Here is a 24,376-nt window from a genome sequence, read left to right on the forward strand (position 1 = left end):
TCATTACACTAGAAGAGATTTCCCGTACCAAGACCAAGATCCTCGATCGAGATAAAAAATTTTAATTTAACAAAATGGCGTTTTAAAAAAAAGTTTCAAATTTTTGCGCGAAAATTTGATTTTTGGTCTGCTAAAATTGCATTTTGTATTCGATCAGAAAACTGGAGGTTCATGGTATGAAGAAATATATAAAAGAAGCTGCAATTTAAATCAAATCGATCGGATGGTTTGTCTTCGAGTAATAACTGCAGTGATTTTTAAAAATTTCGTTTCAAGAACCGACAAGCGGCTGCTCTTCAGAAGACTAACTCAAAAAAACTAATCGAGATATGCAAAAAAAATATAAATTTTTTCAAAATTTCACACTAGTGGTCTTCCTTAAGCCAATTTTACTGGAGTATAGATCATTTACTGAAGTAACTGCAATGTCACGCCGAGCTAGACACGGTTACGCAATAAGAACATTCAGGAGTGAGCTCAGGTATTAAAATCAATAATTATTTTCAATTTTTTTTTATAATACAATTTTATAAAAAGAAAAAAAAAAGATATAAATATACAATTATTTTTTCTTAATTAACAGGTTCAATATATTCACGCATTGATTCAATTCTATATGAATCATCATCATCCTCAGTATCTTCATTATCATTGAGATCTAGATCATCGAGATTTTGGAATAAACTTTCGTCAACTTTTACAGCATCAGCTACATCAATTTATAATTATTAATATAATGACAAATAATAATAATATTATTTTTTCTTAATGAGTTAATAAAAAATTTACCATCATCCAAGAACTTGAGATCAGATTCATTTAATGTTTTGTCAGTCATGAATAATTCTCGGCCAGTTAATTTCTTTCCTTGGATCAATGCAAGTTCACGTCTCTTAGTGTGACCCATCTCTTCATCAAACTTTTCTTTCCACTTCATAAATGTCTCAACTGTAACTCTAGTACCTTCGAACCTTTTCTGTAGAAATTAAATATTAAATTGTACATTAATTCAAGTGTCCTCAGGGTCGTTAATAAAAAATTTAGTATCAATTAATTTTTTTGTTTTCATTTTCTATCAACTCTAAGGAATATTTTGGTCTAGATATTTGAAAAAATTTTAAATTTTTAAATAAGTATTTTTTTATCGACTCTAGACATTAAAACTCTGATATCAATGCAGGTGATAATGAAAATTATAATGCATGGCACGAGATAAAATACGATTTTGAAAAATTTCCCATTAGAAATGGAGTCTCATAATTAGGGCCAGGATCTTTGCGTTAATTTAAAAATAATTAATTCTTAGAGGTGTGAAATTATTTATATTACGGGGAAAATATTGGTCTTATTAAAAAATTTTTTTAACAAAAGTTGTAGGAAATTTGATTTTCTAAAAAAAATGTCTCTTATAATTTTTTCTTAGGACTAATCAGAAAGCCGTAATTTCAAAATGAAGATTTTCATAATTAATCAAATTTTGAATTATTCATTATGAATCTTAATTTTTAAATCCTGGTGAAAATATTGGTCGTGCTAAAAAATTTTTCAAACAAAAGTTGTAGGAAATTTGATTTTCTAAAAAAAATGTCTCTTATAATTTTTCCTTAGGACTAATGAGAAAGCCGTAATTTCAAAATCAAGATTTTCATAATTAATCAAATTTTGAATTATTCATTATGAATTTTAATTTTTGAATTACGGTGAAAATATTGATCGTATAAGAAAATCATAAGAGACATTTTTTTAATAAAATTAAATTTCCTACAACTTTTGTTCACAAACTTTTTTCATAAGACCAATAGTTTCGCCACAATATCAAAAATTTGAACTACTCATTTCAAAAATAAGGCAAAAATCTTGTCCCTACTCATAAGAATCAAAAAAACTTTCATATAAAATCCCAAATTAGAAGTCTTTGAACTTTTTTGGAACGAGGGTAAAATTCAGTAGAAATCCGTTTCGAAAAAGTTATTTTTTGATTCAAAATTCGCTCATATAAAATTCTAGATAAACTTTTTTTTGCTATCAAAATTACAAGATTTCAAAAAATGTTCCACTCGAGGTTCTAGTCTGTCTCAAACTCAAAAGTTTCACATGTCGAACTTTTAGGAACGAATTTTATTTACACGGGATTCGCTATTAGCAAAATTAAAAATTACCCTCTCAGCTTCTTCCTCTTCAATTAATTTTTTAGCAGCAAATTCTTGACGATGTAATTTTATTTTGTCCCATTGTACATTTAGCCATTCCTGGGCAGCGCTGACTAACGTAAAAACCATAACCATACCCAAGTTTTCTTGCATCTGTTCCCCTAAATGTTCAAGTAATTTTTCCTCATCATCATCTTCAAAATTTTCAGCATTTTCAATTCGTATTTCAAGCGGCTCTTCTGGATATTTAGACGTATATGTAAATTCTAAATCACATGACAGACCATTGTTCGTTTCTGGTTCATACTCTTCACTTTTTATTGGCAGTATAAATTTATAATGAGGTTCTGTTTCTAAAACTAATCAATAAAAAATAATTATTATAATTAAATTATAAATTTATTATTTTTTATTTCAAAAAAAATATCAGTTTAACTAAATCTGATTAAAAAAATTTTCCAATGTAAAAAAAAAATTTTTTTTTGAATATTTAAATGAAATCAGTAAATTAATATAAAACAAGTAATTAAATATAAAAATAATGAGCTAAATATATATAAATATATGTGTTTAGAGGTTATATAAAAAAATTAATAACATACTTTGTAATTCTCCAGAATAAATAGAATCTAATGCCTCGATTTCTTCATTTTGTTCGGATTTATAATCCATATTATTATTATTATTATTTAATTATTTATTTATTATTATTAACAATTAATAAAACAAATAAAAAATTTAAAAATATATGTTCTCTTATTTTTTTTTTGTAAATTTAATTGACACTAGTACTGGCTGGTGCTGCCTCTAGAGTCTAGGCAGGCAATGAACGAAAAGTGAAATTCGAGTTATCGAAAATCGAGAGTTTCTGATTTTACGGCTGGAAAATACGAACCAAATTTTTAGATTTTTTCTTTTTCTAATTACAGTAAGTCGACTTATAAATTGATAACCACCAGTAATTAGAAGAAAAATAATTATGATCCTGAAGTTAGAAGACAATTAGTAATTTTCAAAATTTTTTTTCAACAAATCAATTACAAAAAAACAAAAACTAAAAATATGCACATTGAGAAAATTTTAAAAACTACAGGTGCAATTTTTTCAAATATGTTTTTTTTCATAATTTATTGTTTAAAAAAAAATCTAACAATTATTAGACGTCGGCTAACTTCAGTATCATAAATAATTTTATAAATTTCACTGACTATTCTTTAAATTCTTACATATATTCGGGTGTCCGTTATTTTGGTCATTTTGAAATTTTATTTGTTTCATTTGAAATATGATGATTTTATAGACAATTAAACTACAAAATACTTGAACTTTTTTTCTGTATTTAAAAAAAAACATGAACATTAATTTCATGCATAATTTTTTTTTTTTTAATAGAATTTAATCAACAAAAAAAATTTAATCAACAGAAAAAAATGATGCATTTTACGTTTAAATTTTCTACCATTTTGAAAAAGGGCTAACTTTTTTGAATTAGACTCACACTTATCAAAAATTTCTTCTTTTTTTCATAATCTGAACATTATTTTGGGTGAAATGAATAAAGTTGGATGATCCTGAAGTTAGCAGACAATTAAAAATTTTTGAATTTTTTTTTCAATAACTCAATTTAAAAAAAAAATAAAACGAAAAATATTCACAGGTAAAAAATTTAAAAAACTGTAGGTACAATTTTTTTAAATATTATTTTTTAAATCTATTGTCTTTAGAAAAATCCAAAAACTATTAGACGTCCGCTGACTTCAGTATCATAAAGTTAGTAGGGTGCAGAGTGTAAGGTGGCGGGAACTAAATCGACTGCAGCGTACGCAGAGGATAGAATTCACGTTAAATTAAAGAATGGTAAACAATAGTTGTTATGTAGTTAATTGCAAAAATACAGACAGAAATACATTTCCAACTGTTAAATGAAAATTAAAAAAAAAAAGAATGGATGTGGATTAATGCCATTATGAGAAAAAAATAAGTAATGTATAACCTAAATTTTCAGGGTGTTTACAAAAACTGATGGTCTATGTATGGAAGGTAAAAAATAATTTTGTTTGTGTCAATTTTTAATAAAATATAATTATTATAGTCTTGATGGATCACCGTGGAAGCGGTTGACATAATATTGTGAGATATCGCCTCAAATCCTGTGTATATTTTTACAGGATGTTTTTAAAATTACAAATTTTTGACCCAACATTTTTTTAATTATTGAGAATTTTAAATTACGAATAATTGAAATCACTTAAATTTTTTTAGTAAATGCAAATAAATATTCTAAAATTTCAAAGAATTATAAATATTTCAACTCTATTGCTATGATGACTATTCCGATGGAAATAATATATATATTATATATTTTCTAAAATTTTTTATAACTAATATTTTCAGCACCATGCGTAGTATTTCCCTGATTAAACAACTGAATTCGACCGAATTAAAAATTTTAATTCTGCTCAATTCTGTTAAATTCGGTAAGACAGAATTTAAAAGAATTCAAGGATTATTTTCGAATTAAACAAAATAAAACCGATTTAAAATTTTTGAATTGGTTTCAATTCGGTTTAATTTGAAGCCAGAACCAGAAATCCGAGGATTATTTTCGAATTAAACAGAATATAATTATTTCAATTCGTTTCAATTTGGATAAATTCTGGTTTTCCTGCCAAATTAGACAAAATTATTTTTTAAGTTAGGTATCGAATTATCAGAATGTATCTGAATTAAATAGAATTAAAAATTCAATTTTGTTTAATTCGATCGAATTCAGTTGTTTAATCAGGGTTATCCACACCTTTCACATGTGATATTGCATATATATTTTTTTGGGATTATAAATTTTAATTTTTATATTTATAAAAATTTATCACTTTTTCATTGCTTATTGAGCATGATTTAATGCGGTCGACAGATGTTCGTCGCGCTCAATGTTAATACTAGAAAATTTCATACATTTACTGAAAATATTATTTTTTTCTCTCATTATTTTAATTTTTTTTTTTTTTTATACAACTTTTTTTTACACTATTTTTATAATTTCTTTTGAATTCCGTATAAATTTTTAGGCCAATTTAGCTAAAATAGTAAAACTTATCAGTATGTTGATATACTGTTTCGCCTATAGCAATTGCTTCGGTAGCGCAGTAGGTAGCGCGTAAGTCTCATAATCTTAAGGTCGTGAGTTCGATCCTCACCCGGAGCATTACTTTTGATTTTTGATGAAAAAATTAACATCATTTACTTTAATTAACACGAGTAATAGCTTAATCATCGATTTATTGGTTGAATTACCCTAGGTCTTTGACAATTATGTGACTGAAATGACAAAAGTCTTACGAAAAATTTGTCTTATGCGTTTTCTCGGAAGCCATAAAAGTTGCTGTAACAATAGTTGATTAAAAATCATGAATGATGCAGGCATAACTAAATATGAATCATGCCTGATAATTTGGTCATATTCAAGCATGCATAAGGAAAGAATTATCACGCATGACCCATGCAAACTTATATTCAATTTCACAAAAACTCTGAAAAACTGTTATATTTTATTTTACTAGTCCTCTCAGAAAATTTTTGAAAACCTAGATATTTCTTCTAGAAGAGTTCGAATTTCATGTCTTTTTTTACACGCTGAAAAAAAAATCCTGACTATCACCATCTTGTAATAGTGAATGATTACCATCTGTATGTGATAATCATTATTATGCTTTTACGTTAACTATTTGTTTCTCATGTAGTAATAATTACTATCGCCGATAGTAATATTTCTTATGTCTGAAAAATTTTTTTACTTTGCTATCTAAGATAGTAATGATTATCATCACGGATAAGAATGGTTACCATCTAAATAAGAATGCTTATCATTTTCGATAGTAATAGTTAACATATAGTTAACATATTAGAAATATATAGTTAACATATTAGAAATATATAGTTAACATATTAGAAGAATATAGTTAACATATTAGAAATATATAGTTAACATATTAGAAATATATAGTTAACATATTAGAAATATATAGTTAACATATTAGAAGAATATAGTTAACATATTAGAAATATATAGTTAACATATTAGAAGAATATAGTTAACATATTAGAAACATATAGTTAATATATTAGAAGAATATAGTTAACATATGAACCATACAGATTTACTGTATTTAGTATAAGTCAGTTATTAATAATACACTGAGTTATCAACATCGAATTTACTTGTTCTGTCGTTTATTTGCAAACACACTGTTACCAGTCACATTGTTCATCCACTTTCATATATATCTGCTACAAAAAGCATGACAATGATTATCACATACAGATGGTAATCATTCCCTATTACAAGATGGTGATACTTATCATTTTTTTTTCAGCGTGTACCTTTCACAAGTTTTTCTGGTTTTTTAACACTTTTTCAGAGGGTTTCAGAGAAAATAAGACTTGCAAAAGTCGTATTCCGAATTCTATAAGAGTTATTCTGAGTTTTTGAACAGAAATATTTCCACCAGGGATTTAATCAACAACAATTTGATTAATATTCAAATATTAATACCTCCATAGTAGACGCTAATAAATAGAATTAAAGCTATTAATTCAAAATGTAATTCTTAAAATATGAACAAATTTAAGTTTCATTAGTTTTAACTAAAATCCCTCAGATGTCGTTTGATACTCGAAAGCAACCATCCCGCTTTGAATCAATAAGTTCTAGATATTACTAGGGCGTCTAGGGGTTGTCATCTACGGGGGTGTAGTCTCTAGTCTCGTGTGAGCACCACCAAGTGGATCTAGGGTAGACCACCAACCCCATGTTCTGACTCGAGCTTTCAGTATCACTTTAGACTGCAGTGAAAGCTCATCCCAATGAATTTAATGACAAAATAAAAATAAAAAAATAAAACCTTCAACTAAAAAAAAAGCTTTAAAAAAAAAAAAAAGTATATTTAAATACAAGTGATTCAGTGACCGATATTTTATTCAAAAATTCAAAGTGATCTTGTGTGACATTTTATAAAATTAAAACAACTTATCGATAATAATAATTTATTACAACAATTTGTTTAATTAATTTTGATTTTTTTTTAATTTCTTACATTTATGTACCCGAAGTTATTAAATTTTTTATTCAATGTTAATTAAAACTCATTTTTATTTTAATAAAAATTTATATAAAATTTAAATTTTTTATTAAAATTAATAAATTTATGCAGTGATTTATTAAACTATATATACATATACATATATGACTTATAGTTATGATTATTATTATTATAAAAATTGTTTATTTAAAATAATTTAATGACTTTGTCGTTAATGGATTTAAAGTTTATAAATTATAATTTTAAAAAATGCATTTGCATTTTGAAAAAAATAATAATGCCAAGTGCGATTGTAATATTTTATCGCTTAGTTGGATGGGAAAAGTACCAGATGAATTACCTGAGGTAAATTATTTATTATTTTTATAATTAATAGAAAATTATTTTTTAAATTTTGAACCATTGAAATTTGAATCCTACTTTTTTTGTTCAAATCATCATTTAAAAAAAAAAATTCACACATATAAATGTATATATATATATATATATATATATATATATATATATATATATATATATATGTAAATCTTGGATTTAACTAAATCTCGGATTGAAAGCCGAGCTTTTAAAATAAAATTTCAATTTGTCAATAGAAATTGTCTTTTTTTTTTGTATTTAAAAAAATTTAATAAGAAATAATTAAAAATATCAATTTCAATAAAATCATTAAATTGATAATTTTAGTTAAACTTGAAAAGTAAAATAAAATTTCAAATTTTAGACCAATCTAGAAAATTTAAATAAATCATCATTCTTTAAAAAATTAATTAAATAAGAATTATTTTTGCGACATATTCTAATGAAATGAAGTTATAAGACTTTATATTATTCATTATATAAAATTTAATTCGACATATAATCGATGTATAATTTGATAGAAATATTTTTTTAGATGACTCGAGTGTCGAATGACAATTTTTTTCTTAAATAAATAAACCGAGCACTCAATCCCGCAGTGCAAAAGATCTAATTTGATTTTTATTAAATTTAAAAATCGATAGGTCTAGTGGTTTTCAATTCCACAATAAATATTTCACATTTTTTGAAATATTTATATAAATTCGCTGTTTACAATTTTATAAAATAATTTTAAATTTAAAATAATTAATACGTAAAAAAGTAAGTGATTTTTTCAAAATTTCGAATCCTATTTTGTTATTTTTTAAAAACTAAAAAATTTCGAAGGTTTGATATTTTTCATATTAAAGACTCAATAAAAAAAAAAGATGTAGTCACGTCTGAAGACAGCACGTGAACAATAAATTCCACATGGTTCTCCGGCATGTCAATAATAGGAACACATGAATGATCGTTCACAATATTTTAGATTTATCGTTATCTTCCATAAATTAATAATAGCGAAATTTATTGATTGTGTCAAATAATAATGCGTTTAAAAAATGTATCTACTATAAACATTAAATATAATCAATAAATCATTAATTTCACTTATATTTTTTATACCCGGAAGGAAAAGTTCAAGTTTAACTATATATATACAGTAAAAAACGAATCGTCAAAGTGTAAAAAAAGCGTGTTTTAAAATTCTGAGTGTTGAATTTTTAACACTTTTGTGTGTTAATTTAACACACAGTATTTAACTTGTTGGAACTGCCGCAATCGATTGATTTTTTAACACACAAAAATTTTATTTCATTCGAAAGTAACACTTTTTATATGTTACTATCAAAGTAAAACACAAAATATGTTAACAATAATGTCGACCATCACAAAAGAATCCTTGGAAAATTTGTTACTTTTAACATATACGCCTGTAAATTTTTCAACCCTTACGACATGTTAAAATAACATATAAATAAGTGTAAAACGTTCGTTTTACACACGATATGTGTTGATTTTGACGAATCCTTTTTTACTGTGTACTTAGATACAATTATAAATGATCAAATATGATTCATATATGATCCATGTGTGCTCGTATCTTTTTATATATGAACATTTATTAAGAAAAAAAATTTTTTCTACTGATTCTCAATTCATATGAAATCAGATATAATCACATAGGAACATATATGAATATATATAAAGAAAACAATTTTTTTTACTGACGTACAGGTCAAACAAGATCACATATGCTCATGTAAGGATATATATGAAAAAACAAAAATTTTTTACACAGTGTACAATGCATATAAGAATATATATGGTCTACTATAGTATTACTTGATATGAGAAATTCATCTCATGCATATTTAAATTCATACGCACTTGAACAATACTCAAAAAGTATATAAAGAATCGATATTACTTTTAAACGTATGAATCCGTTAAAAAATTTCAATTCATCAAATCAATTTTATTGAACAATAATTTTTTTATTTGATACCTGACATTGTTTTACTTTTCTCTTCGAACACTTAAATTATATGATTATCAATTTTTTGTTTCTACGAAATAGACAAAAATAACTTCATAGTCAATAACTATCGATTTTATGTGCAGTAGTAAAGTTACTGCGAATGAAATTCAAAGCACTTACTAGCGGTGTGAACATAGTGTTTGAATCGAATCGAATATTACTATTAGATTCAAAATTTTAATTTTTTAATAATCAGAAAAGTTCGATTTGCCAGTTTTCGAATCATTTGAAAAAAATATTTTTATCTAAAGTTCAAAAACCTACGAATTATTCGGATTCTTTTGATGATTCAAAAACTTACGAAAATTCGAAAATTTAATGAATAATTAAATTTTTTTTATTAACTTAAAATTAAAACTCCGGAATAATTCGAAAGAATAACGAACTCGGATTTTGATAAAATAATTTGAAAACTTACGGATAGTTCGAGAACTTACGGATAATTCGAATTTAAATCGAATAATTAAAAAACTTATAAATAATTCGAATCCGAATCAAATAAGCCGAAAACTTACGATAAGTTCGAATTATTCATTTCATTAAAAACAATTCTCAAGCACGAATTATATTTGCACACCCCTAGTACTTACGAAAATAATGAAAAGCTTTTCTTACGAAGTTAAAAAAAAATTGAATAAAAGTTTTTTGTTTCTCCGTGGTAGTATTAATGATAATGAAAAATAAAAAAAAAACTTAAAATTTCAAGTGTAACATCCAGTACCCTTTAGTGAAGAAGAAGATCATGTCTGGTGTCTCAAGTGGTGGCTTTTCAAGCTTCATAAAACCATTCGCATTTGTCAGCTATTTTAAAACTGTTTTACAGTATCTATTATTAAAAAAATATATATGTTTCATAGAAACACTATATATTCAATGACTATTCAAAACGATCAAACAAATATATAAATACAGCTTTTATAACTGATATTCAAGTATCACTCAGTATTTAATCTCTTTTTCAAATTTTAACGGGTAAATAAATTTTTGTTATTCAAAATTTTATTCGACGACAGCAATATTTTTCAAAATTTATACTTCCACAGTTAAATATTGATTCAAATTATCAACAATCGATTTTCGAAGGTTAAAATATTAATTTTAATATTTTAGAATTTTGTATTCCGCGGGTCAATTTCAAAAGTTTCGCTGTAACCACAAGAATATTGTGAATTAGATCTGAGTAAAGAGTTTCCTTGAAAATTAGTGTAGAAAAAATTAAATTTGCAATTTTTGAAAATTAAATTTGGCTCAAATATGCTCACACTTGGAAATCTTATAGAAAATGTTCGGAAATAGTTCCCTGGATCTCAAAATATCGATATCAAAAATTTGAATTTTGAATTTCAAACTGTAGCCAATAGGTTCTCGTTCCTTTCTTAGGAAAAATTATCAATTTCCGTAGAGGACAGTAAAAAAATTACGAATAAATCAATTTTTCCAACATGTGATAATAAAATTATATCAATAAATAAAATTGGCTAGACAGAATTACGACAGTTGGATTTGAAACTCGAATAATTTAACTATATCCATTAGAAATATTTTCCGTTTCCTGTCGTTAAATGCTTTTGATAAACTTAATTTAGTTTTCGTTGTTTATTTGACTTTTTGGGCTGGCCTCTCTCGATTCCTAAGTGTAAGTTAGTATATATACATGTATACATATGGGTGTGTATGTATGGAGGTAATACTGGAGAGCAATGTCAATTTGAACTGTACTAGAAATGTGGGTGCTGGACTTGCCGTGGTACAAGTAGGGACAGTCTATGCCTTGGCTAATTTACTATCACTCGGGCGTTGCCAAGTACAGTCACCAGTTAGGGTGGATAAATATATAGGTATTTTGACATAAAATTCAGTGTATATGTATATACATATATACAAAGGGATTGAGTACCCAGTCATTTTTAAATTACTTTTATCTGAGACTACTTAATCCTCAAATAAATAATCGTAAATTCTTTAAATAAATTTTTATTAATTTTGGATAGTAAGTTTTTTAATAGGAGTAGTCATTATTAAGTACATAGTAATTTATTACTAAAGATATCCGAGAAAAAATATATAAATGATCATATCTGGTCATATATGATACCGAGCATAATCATACAAGATTATATCTGATACCATGTATGGTTATATATGATGATATATTTTTATGCATGTCCATATCTAATATAATCAGACCATATCGGATACCATATATGTTCACACACGACCATATCTAATACAATGTATGATCATATTTAATAATATTTAATATCATATATGAACATATCTGATACCATGTATGGTTATATATGATGATATATCTTTATACATGGTCATATCTAATATAATCTTTGATCATATCTGATTTCATGAATGATAATAGTGATCATATCTACTATCATATATATTCACATATGATCATGTCTGATATCATATATGTTCACGCATGACCATATCGGATACCATATATGTTCACACATGACCATATCTAATACCATGTATGATCATATATAATAATATTTAATATCATATATGAACATATCTGATACCATGTATGGTTATATATAATGATATATCTTTATACATGGTCATATCTAATATAATCAGTGATCATATCTACTATCATATATATTCACATATGATCATGTCTGATATATACGTTCACGTATGATCAAATCTAATACCTTGTATAATCATATATGCTCATATTTATTATCATGCATGATCATATCTGATACCATGCATGATCATGTATAGTAATATTTAATATCACATATGATCATATCTGATGCCATGTATGATCATATATAATAATATTTAATATCACATATGATCATATCGGATATCATGCATGATCATACGTAATTAGACAGCACTACTTTCTGTATTTAATCAGATGTAAGTGATCGTATATGATTAATGATCAAGACTGAATATTTTTTACCGAATAGTGACTTCTCATCAAAATGTGTATTTTTCCTATTTACTGCGATTATTGTTCATTTTTATGCCCCATTTTTTGTACTTATATGCGTTCGATAATAAGCAGTATTAAGTAAATAAACCTATATGATGAATAAACATAAGAATGACAAATATATAAATTCGACTATAGTCTAAAGAGAGACTTAAGGATTTCCTCCCTTACAGTCGTACTTAATGGCTACTGCTGTATCAACGATAATACTATTGCTATGCACACTATATAGGGTTCGGATCGAAACTAGAATAAAATTAGTAAATAAATCTTTCAATAAAGCCGTTATTGCCCTTTTCAGAAAGTTAAATCAATAGTTCTCTTTGTTATTCATACTTAAGTGTAAGGTTGTATCTTATTATTATTGGGTTGTAGTTGGTCGTTACTTAATCGAAAATTATTCTCTTTTAAATTAATGTAATTAATAATGAAAAGATTAAATATTTCAATATTAAAACTTTGGATGGTAGTCAATATGGATTGAAATAAAATCCACATCCCTCCGAAATCACTCGGTTGAAAAAAAACTATATGCTCAGAAAACAATGGATTTTTGTGTATTCGAAAACGGCGAATTTTCTTTTTTTGACTTCCATTTGCAGTAATTAAACCAACTTTCCAGTTGTCATAGAAAAATATTTTTCCCCGGGCGGACAAACAGAATCGACCCCAAAAAAGTAAAAACATTTTTCCTTTTTTTATTTAAAAAAAATCACTATAGTAAAATTGTTTATATCTAATCTGACTAAAAAAAAAGGGATTTGCAATACAAATAGTAAATAAAGATGAACAAACAAAATGATTGCAAATATACAATTTATATAAAATTCAAAATAGCCAAGAAAAAACAGCGTGAATTTTTTATGGCCAACAATACATCGAATCCTCTGAAAAATTCCCGAAAAAAAATAATGGGAAACTTGAAATTGTTTAAAAATGATGATTAGAGTAATAAATAGGGGTGTGCGAATACTCGAAACTTTGAATTATTCGAGGCGATCGAATCGAACGATTCGATTCGAAACTCACCGCGAAGATTCGAAATGTTATGTACCTGAAGATCGGAACGTTTTTCGCGCAACGAAAATGGAAAAATTCATGTAATTCGACTGATTGAGGAATCGTTCCGGGGATTGGGGGGTAGTCCATGATTTTTGGCTAACAAACCAGCATTTATATGCGAAACATTTCAGAAATCTAGTCATCCAGTAGATTTTTCACTTTCCAATTTTCTTTTTCGTTGCGCGAAAAACGTTACGATCTTCAGGAACATGAAATTTTTGAACTATTTGATATTCGACTCGAATATCGAATCGAATCTAACTATTCGATTTGATTCGATTCGAACAAGATTCACACACCTTACTAATAAATGTCAATAAAAAACAGTTTTGAGAAAAAAAAAATTTTTACCAAAATTTGGGGTGGTCCATTTTTACCCTAATTCATACACTTTTATATTTGTTTAATGATTCATACTTTCAAAAATATTGAATACAAGGAAACACGGCATTTGACTTATGAACATCAAAACCAAGTAATCAATTAATAATTGAGTAGAAGAGCAGTTTGACTGTATTATAATTATAGTGATGTAGTATATGTGTGTTGATGACCAAGTTAATGATTAAATTATGCAGGCAGTTAATAATAAATCGTCGAGATAATACTGTTGTCTACTCGTGTCGTGTGAGCAATAATCCATCAATCAAAGTAACCGTTATTGTCCGTAATTTTTCTTTGCGCTATTCGCGGTAATCACAGAAAACTGATGTAAAGTAGAATTTTTCTATGTATTTACTAAACTTTATCTAATAATGCACATCTCAATTACGAAGCAATGAGATGTGTTCTGTTAACACTTACTCGGTCCCGGCTGATTCACGTAAAAATCATATTTACACTTATTCAAATATTCTCAACTAGACAATTTAATATGTTGATCAAAATACATTACTCTCTAAACATGGATAAGTGAAATAAGTGAATATTCACTAGTTCAGAGTGCTGACCGAACCACTTTTTGAAATTAGTGGTTCGGTTTGCACTTGAAATTAGTGAATATTCACTTATTTTCACTAATTCATGTTTAGAGAGTAATAAAAAATCGGTAACAGATTTATTATATTTGTTTCTCTATGTCCGTTCTGCCCCAGTTCTATTTACTTAATCGTTGTGTTAAGAAAGCTCACAATGTTTATAATATTTAAAGTTGTTATCAGTTAGATTTCGAGAACCACTTTCTTATCATCGCAAATAATCATGCCTGGAAGTATTTGAAATATTTTATAAAAGTTTAGTAGTAATGGGCTAGTAGGAGTGTATATATGTATATATGTGATTAAAATTTAATCTGATAACTTGTGAGTGAGTGGATCGATTTTAATAGATCTGCAGCAATATAAAGGTTCATTGAAATTTAAATCTGATATAAAATTTAAAGATCAATTGATAAGTAATTTCCAAGTTATGAAAGATAATGAAGTTTACTATTAATAAAATGAATCATGAACAATAAAAACTTGGAGGTTTAATGTTTTTTTTTGTTTTTCACTTCAAAATTTTCGAAATGAATGCGGAGTAGATTTTTTTTATTTAATCCCCTTGGATAGAATTCTCTCGCTCCCGATTTTTGAGTGTCGGAAAATGATTATTTTCTGGTTTAGTGATACTTAATAAATTGGTTTAACAAATAAACCATATTTTAAATTTATCAGTTTTCATATGATAAAAATATAATCGTTAAGTACATCATTTACAGTTGACAAAAGAAGTTTTCTTATAATGTTATACTATATAAAGCCAGGACACACCTGAGGCCAAAGCAACCTGCATCCCCTAATTTTAGTGCCACTTCACTAGCTCCCGGGCATTGTATTTTCAACCCTTACCAACACAAACATACTTACCCTTATCAACCCTATCCTTTGGAGTAATTCTAAAGGCAGTAAAGTCTTTTGTGCCGTGAAGAATATTCAACCGTTCAACTTTGATACTTTCTTTTAAATTTTTCTATGATAGCCATACTTTTTTTTTCTCCTATTATGCCTTTTTCATAGAAAAAAAATTCTATACTTTCTTAATAAATTGTAATTGAATGATATAATAATAGTGTATAATGGTTATGATGATAATCAAAATAATGATGTTCTTAATGCGAAGATAGTTTTAGCCATAATAGTTAACCACCATCTTAACGCATTAGTAAAATTATACGTTGATAAGAATAATATGACTTTAATATTTCCCGAGAAAATATCATCAAGCCTGATCATGCATGTCTTTACATGAATCATGCATAGTCATGTATAATCTTGCATGGTTACGTATGATTATACATAATCATGCATGTCTTTGCATGAATCATGCATAGTCATGTACAATCGTGCATGGCTACATATAATTATACATAATCATGCATAGTCATATATAATCGTGCATGATTACGTATGACTATACAGAATCATGCATGTCTTTACATGAATCATGCATAGTCATGTACAATCGTGCATAGCTACGTATGATTATAGATAATAATGCATGTCTTTACATGAATCATGCATAGTCATGTATAACCGTGCATGATTATATATAATCATGCATGCCTTTACATGAATCATGCAAAGTCATGTATAATCGTGCATGATTACGTATGATTATACATAATCATGCATGTCTTTACATGAATCATGCATAGTCATGTATAATCGTGCATGATTACGTATGATTATACATAATCATGCATGACTTTGCATAAGCTATGAACGAAGTATACATGATAATTTTTCTTTATCATGCACGATTGCCTATGACGTGCATGGTTATGTACAATCGTGCATGGTTACGCGTGATCATGCATAATCATACATGACTTTATATAGTAGTTTTTTACTCGTCATGCATAATCATGAATTATTAAATATGACTTTGCATGATCATGCATGATTTAATTTTTTCTAGGCACCTATATATTTACCAAAAATTTCTTTTCTTTTTATTTTTGTTAAAAAATGGCGTCTCATTTAGTCTCACCATCCCTTATATGATAGTTTATTGTAATTACACATGTTGATGACATCTACCAATTAATATATATCGAAGGATCAAAGGTAATTGGACAATAATTTTAACTATACAATTAATTTTGCAACGACTTCTCTACTATATCTTTTCAAGCTTTTAAAGACATAAATTCTCAAGAGCTAAAGAAACAATTAACAAAAGTCAAAGCATAGCAATTTTATAATTGTGTAATTTTTTTAATTATTTTCCAATTACTCTTTAGATCCTTTGATAAATGTTGATTGTAATGAGGAATGGTAACCACAAAGAGTAATTTTTAAAGCTCAATTAAAGAACACAGTTGAAAACTTTTTTTCAAATTTCCTGTTGAAAAATTTGAAATTTCAAAAAAAAGAGTTGATGGTTTTCAATCCGATTTTCGAAAGTCTAGTTTTCGAAATACGTTTTGAGGTCCTGAAGAGTTATTTTGACTAATTTCTTGATAATATTCGAATATCTGGATGTGTATTAGATGAGTCAAAAAAAAATTTTTTTTTTCAAATTCAAAAAATTAGTGTATGATAACAAAAACATTCTCATCAAGTTTGAACTCAAAAATTCAATTTATTTTTTTCTTACTACGGCAAGACTTGAAAATTCATATTTATTAAGTGTAAGTTTATTAAGACGAAGTGCGTCAATTCAATAACCATATAAATATTTATGACCAAATTTTTTTTTTTAATAAATAAAATGTTTATTACGTTTATTCATTTCTATTTAACTATCAGTGACTGCACTTTTCTTTATGAAAAAGAGGAAAAAGAAAAAAAAGATTAAAAACATAAACTACTAAGATCAGTGGGTAAAATAAATTAATAATTTCAGAGAATGTCAGGTACTTATTTACTTTGAGCCGGCGTAATTAATGTTAACTTTATAAATTCAAAGCATCTACTTTTTTTATCTTTCTCATTACTTCTCTTCTTAATTTTTTTTTGCCACTTTTTTTCATTAATTAAATTCTGAATGCTAATGCTTGAAATACTCTCGACCTAATTTAATAATATGGATGAAATACGTAAGTCTATAAACTTTTTTTATTTTAAGATTCAAATTAATTGCACCAATAATTATTTTTTATTTCACGCATTGGGAATTATAAAAAACTTTTCTAATATGCATACAAATTTAATAACCTTATATTTTTACTGATCTATATGTATTTATGTTAATTTGTGATCACAGAAAGCAGCAGATCCACGATCTTATAGACAAAATGAATAGTCAATGACCCTGTTTAAAAATATTGATTGAAAAAAATTAAAAGTGATGAAATTCGAATTCTTTTCAATAATTTCAATTGATTAAAATTTTTTTGTTTGTATATATAGATAGATATACAGTTTGCATGGAGTGACCGCTTCTCAATTCTTTTCAATCAATTTTTTTAACCAGGGGATGATCGAAATAATTCATTTGTTTCGTTAAGTGGAAAAAATTGAGTTAAAAACGAAAAACTTGAGATTTTAATTTTTCTTCGATTTTAATCGTTAATAACTTTTGAAGAAGTGAATTTAGGCTAAAATTTTAAGATACTTTTTTTGTAGAGCATTAAATTTCCTTCGAAAACTGATTCGTCCGTTACAAAATTCAAAAGTAAAAATGTTAAATCGAAAAAATATATCAACTTATTAAGCTTAATTAATCAGAAACGGCTTGTCTGACGAAAATTTTTAATCAGACCTTTTTTGTGGGGAATTTAATTTTACATAAGAACAAGTGAAAATGAATTTCTTTTACTCCAACGTTTTAGCAGTTCTGACGTAAAACATCAAATTACGAATTAAAATTAAAGATAGCGATGATCGACCTCTTAAAACTAATATTAAGGGCTCAAACTTTCATGAAATTTTTATTTTGTCATTCTGAATAATATTCTCCATATAGCTAAGAAAAAAAATAGTCAATTTTTTTGGCCCAGTCTAATATATACTATAAAGGTATACTGCCTGAAAAACATATGGTATTAATATTTCAGTTATATCTGCGGTTTTTCATAAAATTTCAAAGTTTCGTAAAAATACCGATCATTGTTTTCGACATTTTATTGCAGCTGGAACATTCTGACCCAGACCTGCTTTGAAATTCCGCAGGAATTTTGTATTTTCACACGGATAACTTCAATACTAATATTTTTCGACTAGACTATAAATAATAAATTTCTAGATTTTACTTCAACTTTAGTAATCATATATTTTTCAATTTTTTTGATATTAACGTTAGCATCATAGATTAAAAAAAAAATCAATAAACTTTGGATTTTGAAAGATTGAATGAGCATTATATTATTGAATAGAGTATTCTAAGCATTACGAGGGTGATATTGTATTTGATTGTGAATTCTAAACATGAAAAGGCAATAAGTGGGATTTTAGGTGGTTCAGACACACACTTAAAGCTGCTTTTACACTCTTAGAAGTGCTTAAAGATTACTTGTAAAAAAAAAAATTCTCTTTCTTTTGTCACCATACATTTTATTTTATTTATTGCCCTCGGTTTTGAACCCATACACACACACATTCAAAGGGGATTTTAAAAATAATCAGTAGGACCTCAAAAGGTTGACATCTGACGAAAACTCGATTTTCGAAAATCGGAGTGAAAACAATAACTTCCCAAATTTTTTGGAAATCGATTTTCATAGCGGGAAGTTTAAAAAATGGATAATTTTATTGTTAAATAATCATTGACTGACAAGTTTTAGAATTAAATTTGAAAAATAATCCAACATTATTAAGGAACAAAGGACTATTAATATATAGCGGTTATTTGGCTTCGTCTGATCACTCTTTTACAAAGCAAATCATACAGCAGTAATATGGTGTAGGTTTTGGTTTGATATACTCTTGTCTATGTTCGATCGTTCGTCACAAACATTGTTTGATGTAACTCGATATTGCATCAAGCAGGAGTATCTGCTATACTATCTTCGTACATAATATAGAGACAAAACTGCTTGAACATCCGAACAATTTTCATTTGCCCCAGTCAAGCCATTAGACGCCATCTGATATCTGCCTTTTACTCTTTATTATTATTACTATTATTAGTAGTATTATTATTATTATTATTATTATTATTATTATTATTATTATTTTAAATACTTATTCTTCACATCGTATGTCAGTTTATTTATAATTTATTGTATTTACGTTTATTTTCAATACCAAATTCAAATTTTTTTTGTGATCGAACGCAGTAGTCATTAAAGCTCCCGTTATTTTCAAAGATATTGAATTTTTATTGTCTATTTACGAACATACCTCAAATTGAAATAATCGATTTTTCAAACCACCGTGGGTTTAAATTAAATTAAGAGAATGTGGACATCCAAATTCAATCGAATCAACTAGTGGATAAAAAAGTTAATTTGAAAAATTTGATTGAAACAAATTAAGTAATAGATTAAATTAGTACAGAATGATCTAAATTTTTGAACAAATTGTCACTGGTTACCCAAAAAAAAATCGGTCTATCAGTTAACCCTGCGGGCCAGCTCCAAAACTTTCCGCTGTTATCGAGCTCGTTGAGCTCGAAAACATTATTGTGAATACATTTTCGAGCTCTTCGAGCTCAAAAATACTTTTGTATGCCATTGTTTTCTAAAAAAAAATTTTTTAGCATTTTTTTCTCCCACGATATCTCGAAAAACAAATAGACCGATTAAGACGATTGAGGCAGCAATCGACGTGTTTTATCAAGTTCTAAAGCTGATCAAATTTTGAAATTGATTTATCCAGCCGTTTTTGAGAAATTTCAAAAAAACCAAAAAAAAAATTATTTTGAATTCTTTCGTCAACGGTTTCTCTTGAACGAATGAACCGATTTTGATATTTGAGGTGGCATTTGACGCGGCTTATAATGTTTTAGAGCTGATTAGATTTTGGAATCAATCTATCGAGCAAATTAAAAGTTATCCAAATAAAACATTTTTGAAACAATTTTATTTTTGAAATATCTCCGAACGCACCCTACCGATTACGCTCAAATTTTTACAGCTTTAAGATATTAACAAGCCGCGTCGAATGACATCTCAAAGATCAAAATCGGTTTATCCGTTCAAGAGTTATGAATATTTACATACATCCGTACGTACGTACACACATACATACACTCGGATATCATCGTGAAATTAGTCAGGATAGCTTCCTAGAACCTCAAAACGTCAAAATCTGATAAAAATTCGATTTTTGCAAATCGGACCAAAACCAATAACTTCCCGAATTTTTGAAAATTTTCAATTTTTTTAGCGGGAAGTTAAAAATTGGCATGAATGATCATGTTTTTTAGGTCTCATCATGTCTGATTATTTACCAGCCATGGAGACCATGATCATGCTCGATCAAGCATAGCCATGCTTTTTCATGATTGGCAAATATTCAGACATGATCTTACTTGGGATCAACGTATGGTCATGCACGACTATTTCTTTCCGGGTAGTAAGAATCAACGAATCGAACAATTCTTAATTAAAAGTTATTTTCTGTAGAAAAGTTACAAGTTTGAAACGTTTTAGAACTTTTAGTGTGACGTTTTTAACTTACACTTTTAAAAAGTTTGACAATAGTAAATTTTGTAAACTTTCTGTAAACGTATTATTACTTTTATGGCAACTTAATATAAAAACATCCATGTAAAAACTTAAGTAGGAAAAACGTGATGCAATTACAATTAAAAAATTTATTGTTGCAATGACTTTCTGTGGACAGAAAAAAAACTGTAGTGTTAATGATTAAATTTTTGATATGTTGCTTTATAATATCATTGAAAAAATAAAATATGACTAAATATGACAATTTTTGATCAGATAAAATTATAGCTTCGGTGTGTACATGAAGATCCGAACGTTTTTCGCGAAACGGAAATAAAAAAACGAAATGGAAAGTCAAAAATTTACCGGATCTAGATTTCCGAAATGTTTCACATGGGTGCTAAAATGTCAGCTGAAAATTGCAGCCAGACCAAATTACCCCTTAAGTCACCTTTAAGCAGTCAAATTACATAAATTGCACACCTCAAGCGCGAAAGCGCTGGTGTGCTTTATGATCGCTCTAAATTTTTTAAATTTTCGTTGTGCGAAAAAAGTTCCGATCTTCAGGCACGTGCTTCGGTTCGATATAGAATTGAAATTTGACCATTTCCGAACATGTTGGACAATTTTGACCATTTGATATCTGATGATATCTGGTTCTTTTTCCTAATAATTATTCAGATCTTTTCATTTATGTTCAGTTCTGATCAGATCTCGACATATCTTACAGATGTGTATTCATCAGGCTTATTGATGCTCAAAATTTGAAAATACACTGAGCACTTTTTAAAAAAAAATTTTACATCAGAAAAGAAATAAACGAATTTTTCAATAAAAATATCATGGTTTTAACTAACAAAAAAGATCAATAAATAACTGAAATAATATTTGATAAATATGATAAATAAATAAGAGAATACGGAAATAAAAGAATTGTAAATAAAGAGAATACGAGAATGGGTTAAAAAAAAAGAAGTAATTTTTTTTATTCATTTTATTGGCAATTCCCTTTTCGTAAATTGCCATTTTACTTGTGGCTCACACACACAACAGAATAATTGAGAGTAATCTATTGTGCATTTACGAATGGACCAGCTGGTGTATAATTAACCGGAAATTAACGATAAACCAATAATATTGATAATCTCCAGTACATATTTCGGTAAGATAATAACAATTTAGTACGTATCGATAACTACTAACAATACCCACGAAAATTACAAGTCAAAGTGCAAAAAAATATTAAATGGTCATACCATAAAAATTTCATACAGAACTCAATATGGATTAGTCGAAGACATAATAGGAATCCATGGATTTCTATGGTTTTCTGTGTAAGTCCATAAAAAAATCTAGGATCTTACAGAAACCCATGGGAATTAAATTTCTGCCGATAATTCCAGATAGGAATCTGTATGGGTTTCTATGATGTTTTCGGCCGGGTTCCCATAAATCTCTATAGGATTTCATAGATTTCCAAGTGGATTTTTATCCGAAGTTATAAACTTAAAAAATTGTCCTATGGTATGAATTTTGTAGGAATCCATGCAAAGAAATGTATGGACTCCTATATAGTCCAGTCGGCAAGTGATTTAAATGGCGGTCCTAGTAGATTAAGCGAGGCGGAGACCGATTTTGACGATTTTTTTTTTGATTCCGCACTAAAAAAGGATTTCCAAAAAAGTTGAACAGGTTTCCCGTGTTGCTTTTGATTATTTAAATATTTAAAAATTAGTACTTAGTTAACTTTTAAATATCTCGGAAACTATAGGGAAATCGGGAAAAAAAATTAAGAATAAAATGTAGAGAAATAATCAAAGAAAAAAATGAAACCAATCCGAAGTCTATACGACTAATAGTTTACGAGATATGATTTTTTTAATGCAAATTAATTTTTCGCCGCGCGCGCGGGAGTAAACAATTACCTGGAACTTTTTGAAAAATGCATAAATTAATAAAAATTTTTTTCTAATTCGTAGTTCTTACAATTCAAGCCGATAAACGAAAAGTTTCAAATCGAAAAAATAATTTTTTCGATTTTTTACATTAAAAAAACCATTTTTTGGTTTTTTGGATTTAAAAAATCAAAATTACCAAAAAAATTTTTTTGATGCAAATACAATTATTCTATTAGTTAAAATATACTCCCTAAATAAAAAAATAATCTAAAAAAAAATTTTTTTCTACAAAAAACAATCGATTGAAAATTTTAAATTTTATGTCGCTGGCCCTATCCATTTAATGAGTAAGACAGAGATAGCAATATATGTCTGTCACTCTAATCGCTGGTCGAGCGCCGCTAGTGGGGGATTCATAATAATAATAAAGATATATACGGTGGTCATGATTCGAAATATCCAAATCGTTTTATTTTTTTTTTATACTCCAAACTTTTGTAATAGAAATTTTTTTTTTTATTCAAATTTTTTTTTTTTTTCTTTAATTTCTTCTGTGTGTAAACAAATTTTTAACGTGATATAAAAGTAATTTAACTTGTACTTAATGTTCTTAAATAAATCTCAATATTTTTAAAAATGATTGTAATTTATATCCAAACCATTCCTTATTTACAATAGTATTAATAAAATAAATATTTATTGATTCCTAAAAGGTTGAACTTAGATTACTGTAAAATTTTTAAATCTTTCATCGTGGAGTACAGTTAATATTTAAATTTTTTAAATGTCAAATTTTATAATTACAGCAGATATACTGTTTGAAATATATATTTTCAAAGAATAATTTTCAATCGATAAAAAAAAATAATTTTTTTCACGCAAAAAAAGTTGAGATAAAAAAAAAATTTTTGTAAAATTAATTTTTCAGATAAATGATTTTTTTTTGCAAAAAAAGTTTTGTAAAAAAAAAAATTTGTTTACACACAGAAGAAATTAAAGAAAAAAAAAAAAAATTTGAATAAAAAAAAAAATTTCTATTACAAAAGTTTGGAGTATAAAAAAAAAATAAAACGATTTGGATATTTCGAATCATGACCACCGTATATATCTTTATTATTATTATGAATCCCCCACTAGCGGCGCTCGACCAGCGATTAGAGTGACAGACATATATTGCTATCTCTGTCTTACTCATTAAATGGATAGGGCCAGCGACATAAAATTTAAAATTTTCAATCGATTGTTTTTTGTAGAAAAAAATTTTTTTTTAGATTATTTTTTTATT

General features: G+C 26.9%; 2 protein-coding genes and 1 non-coding gene across 4 annotated transcripts in view; 2 read left to right on the forward strand and 1 right to left on the reverse strand.

The window, feature by feature from the left end:
- Window positions 1–497: 497 nt before the first annotated feature.
- Window positions 498–2,965, reverse strand: LOC130664009 (RWD domain-containing protein 1). The gene is made up of 4 exons (XM_057463637.1): window positions 2,753–2,965; window positions 2,160–2,509; window positions 790–976; window positions 498–709 (listed from the first exon to the last, which is right to left on the reverse strand). The coding sequence occupies exons 1-4, from the start codon at window positions 2,820–2,822 to the stop codon at window positions 573–575; spliced, it is 744 nt and encodes a 247-aa protein (XP_057319620.1). The 5' UTR covers window positions 2,823–2,965; the 3' UTR covers window positions 498–572.
- A 2,317-nt stretch (window positions 2,966–5,282) lies between these two features.
- On the forward strand, window positions 5,283–5,355 carry Trnam-cau (transfer RNA methionine (anticodon CAU)). Its single transcript has one exon. It is a non-coding gene; the product is annotated as a tRNA-Met (tRNA).
- Window positions 5,356–7,280: 1,925 nt separating this feature from the next.
- Window positions 7,281–24,376, forward strand: part of LOC130670068 (tubby-related protein 4) — a 48,084-nt gene continuing 30,988 nt past the window's right edge. The window contains exon 1 of one of the 2 annotated variants that reach the window (XM_057473251.1): window positions 7,281–7,594. In XM_057473251.1, coding sequence (XP_057329234.1) covers window positions 7,499–7,594 — 96 coding nt within the window. In that variant the 5' untranslated portion in view covers window positions 7,281–7,498. The remainder of the gene's footprint in view (window positions 7,595–24,376) is intronic. The other variant, XM_057473246.1, reaches the window with a different exon arrangement.

The sequence above is a fragment of the Microplitis mediator genome, chromosome 1, assembly GCF_029852145.1.
Source record: "Microplitis mediator isolate UGA2020A chromosome 1, iyMicMedi2.1, whole genome shotgun sequence".
In the NCBI taxonomy this organism is placed as follows: domain Eukaryota; kingdom Metazoa; phylum Arthropoda; class Insecta; order Hymenoptera; family Braconidae; genus Microplitis; species Microplitis mediator.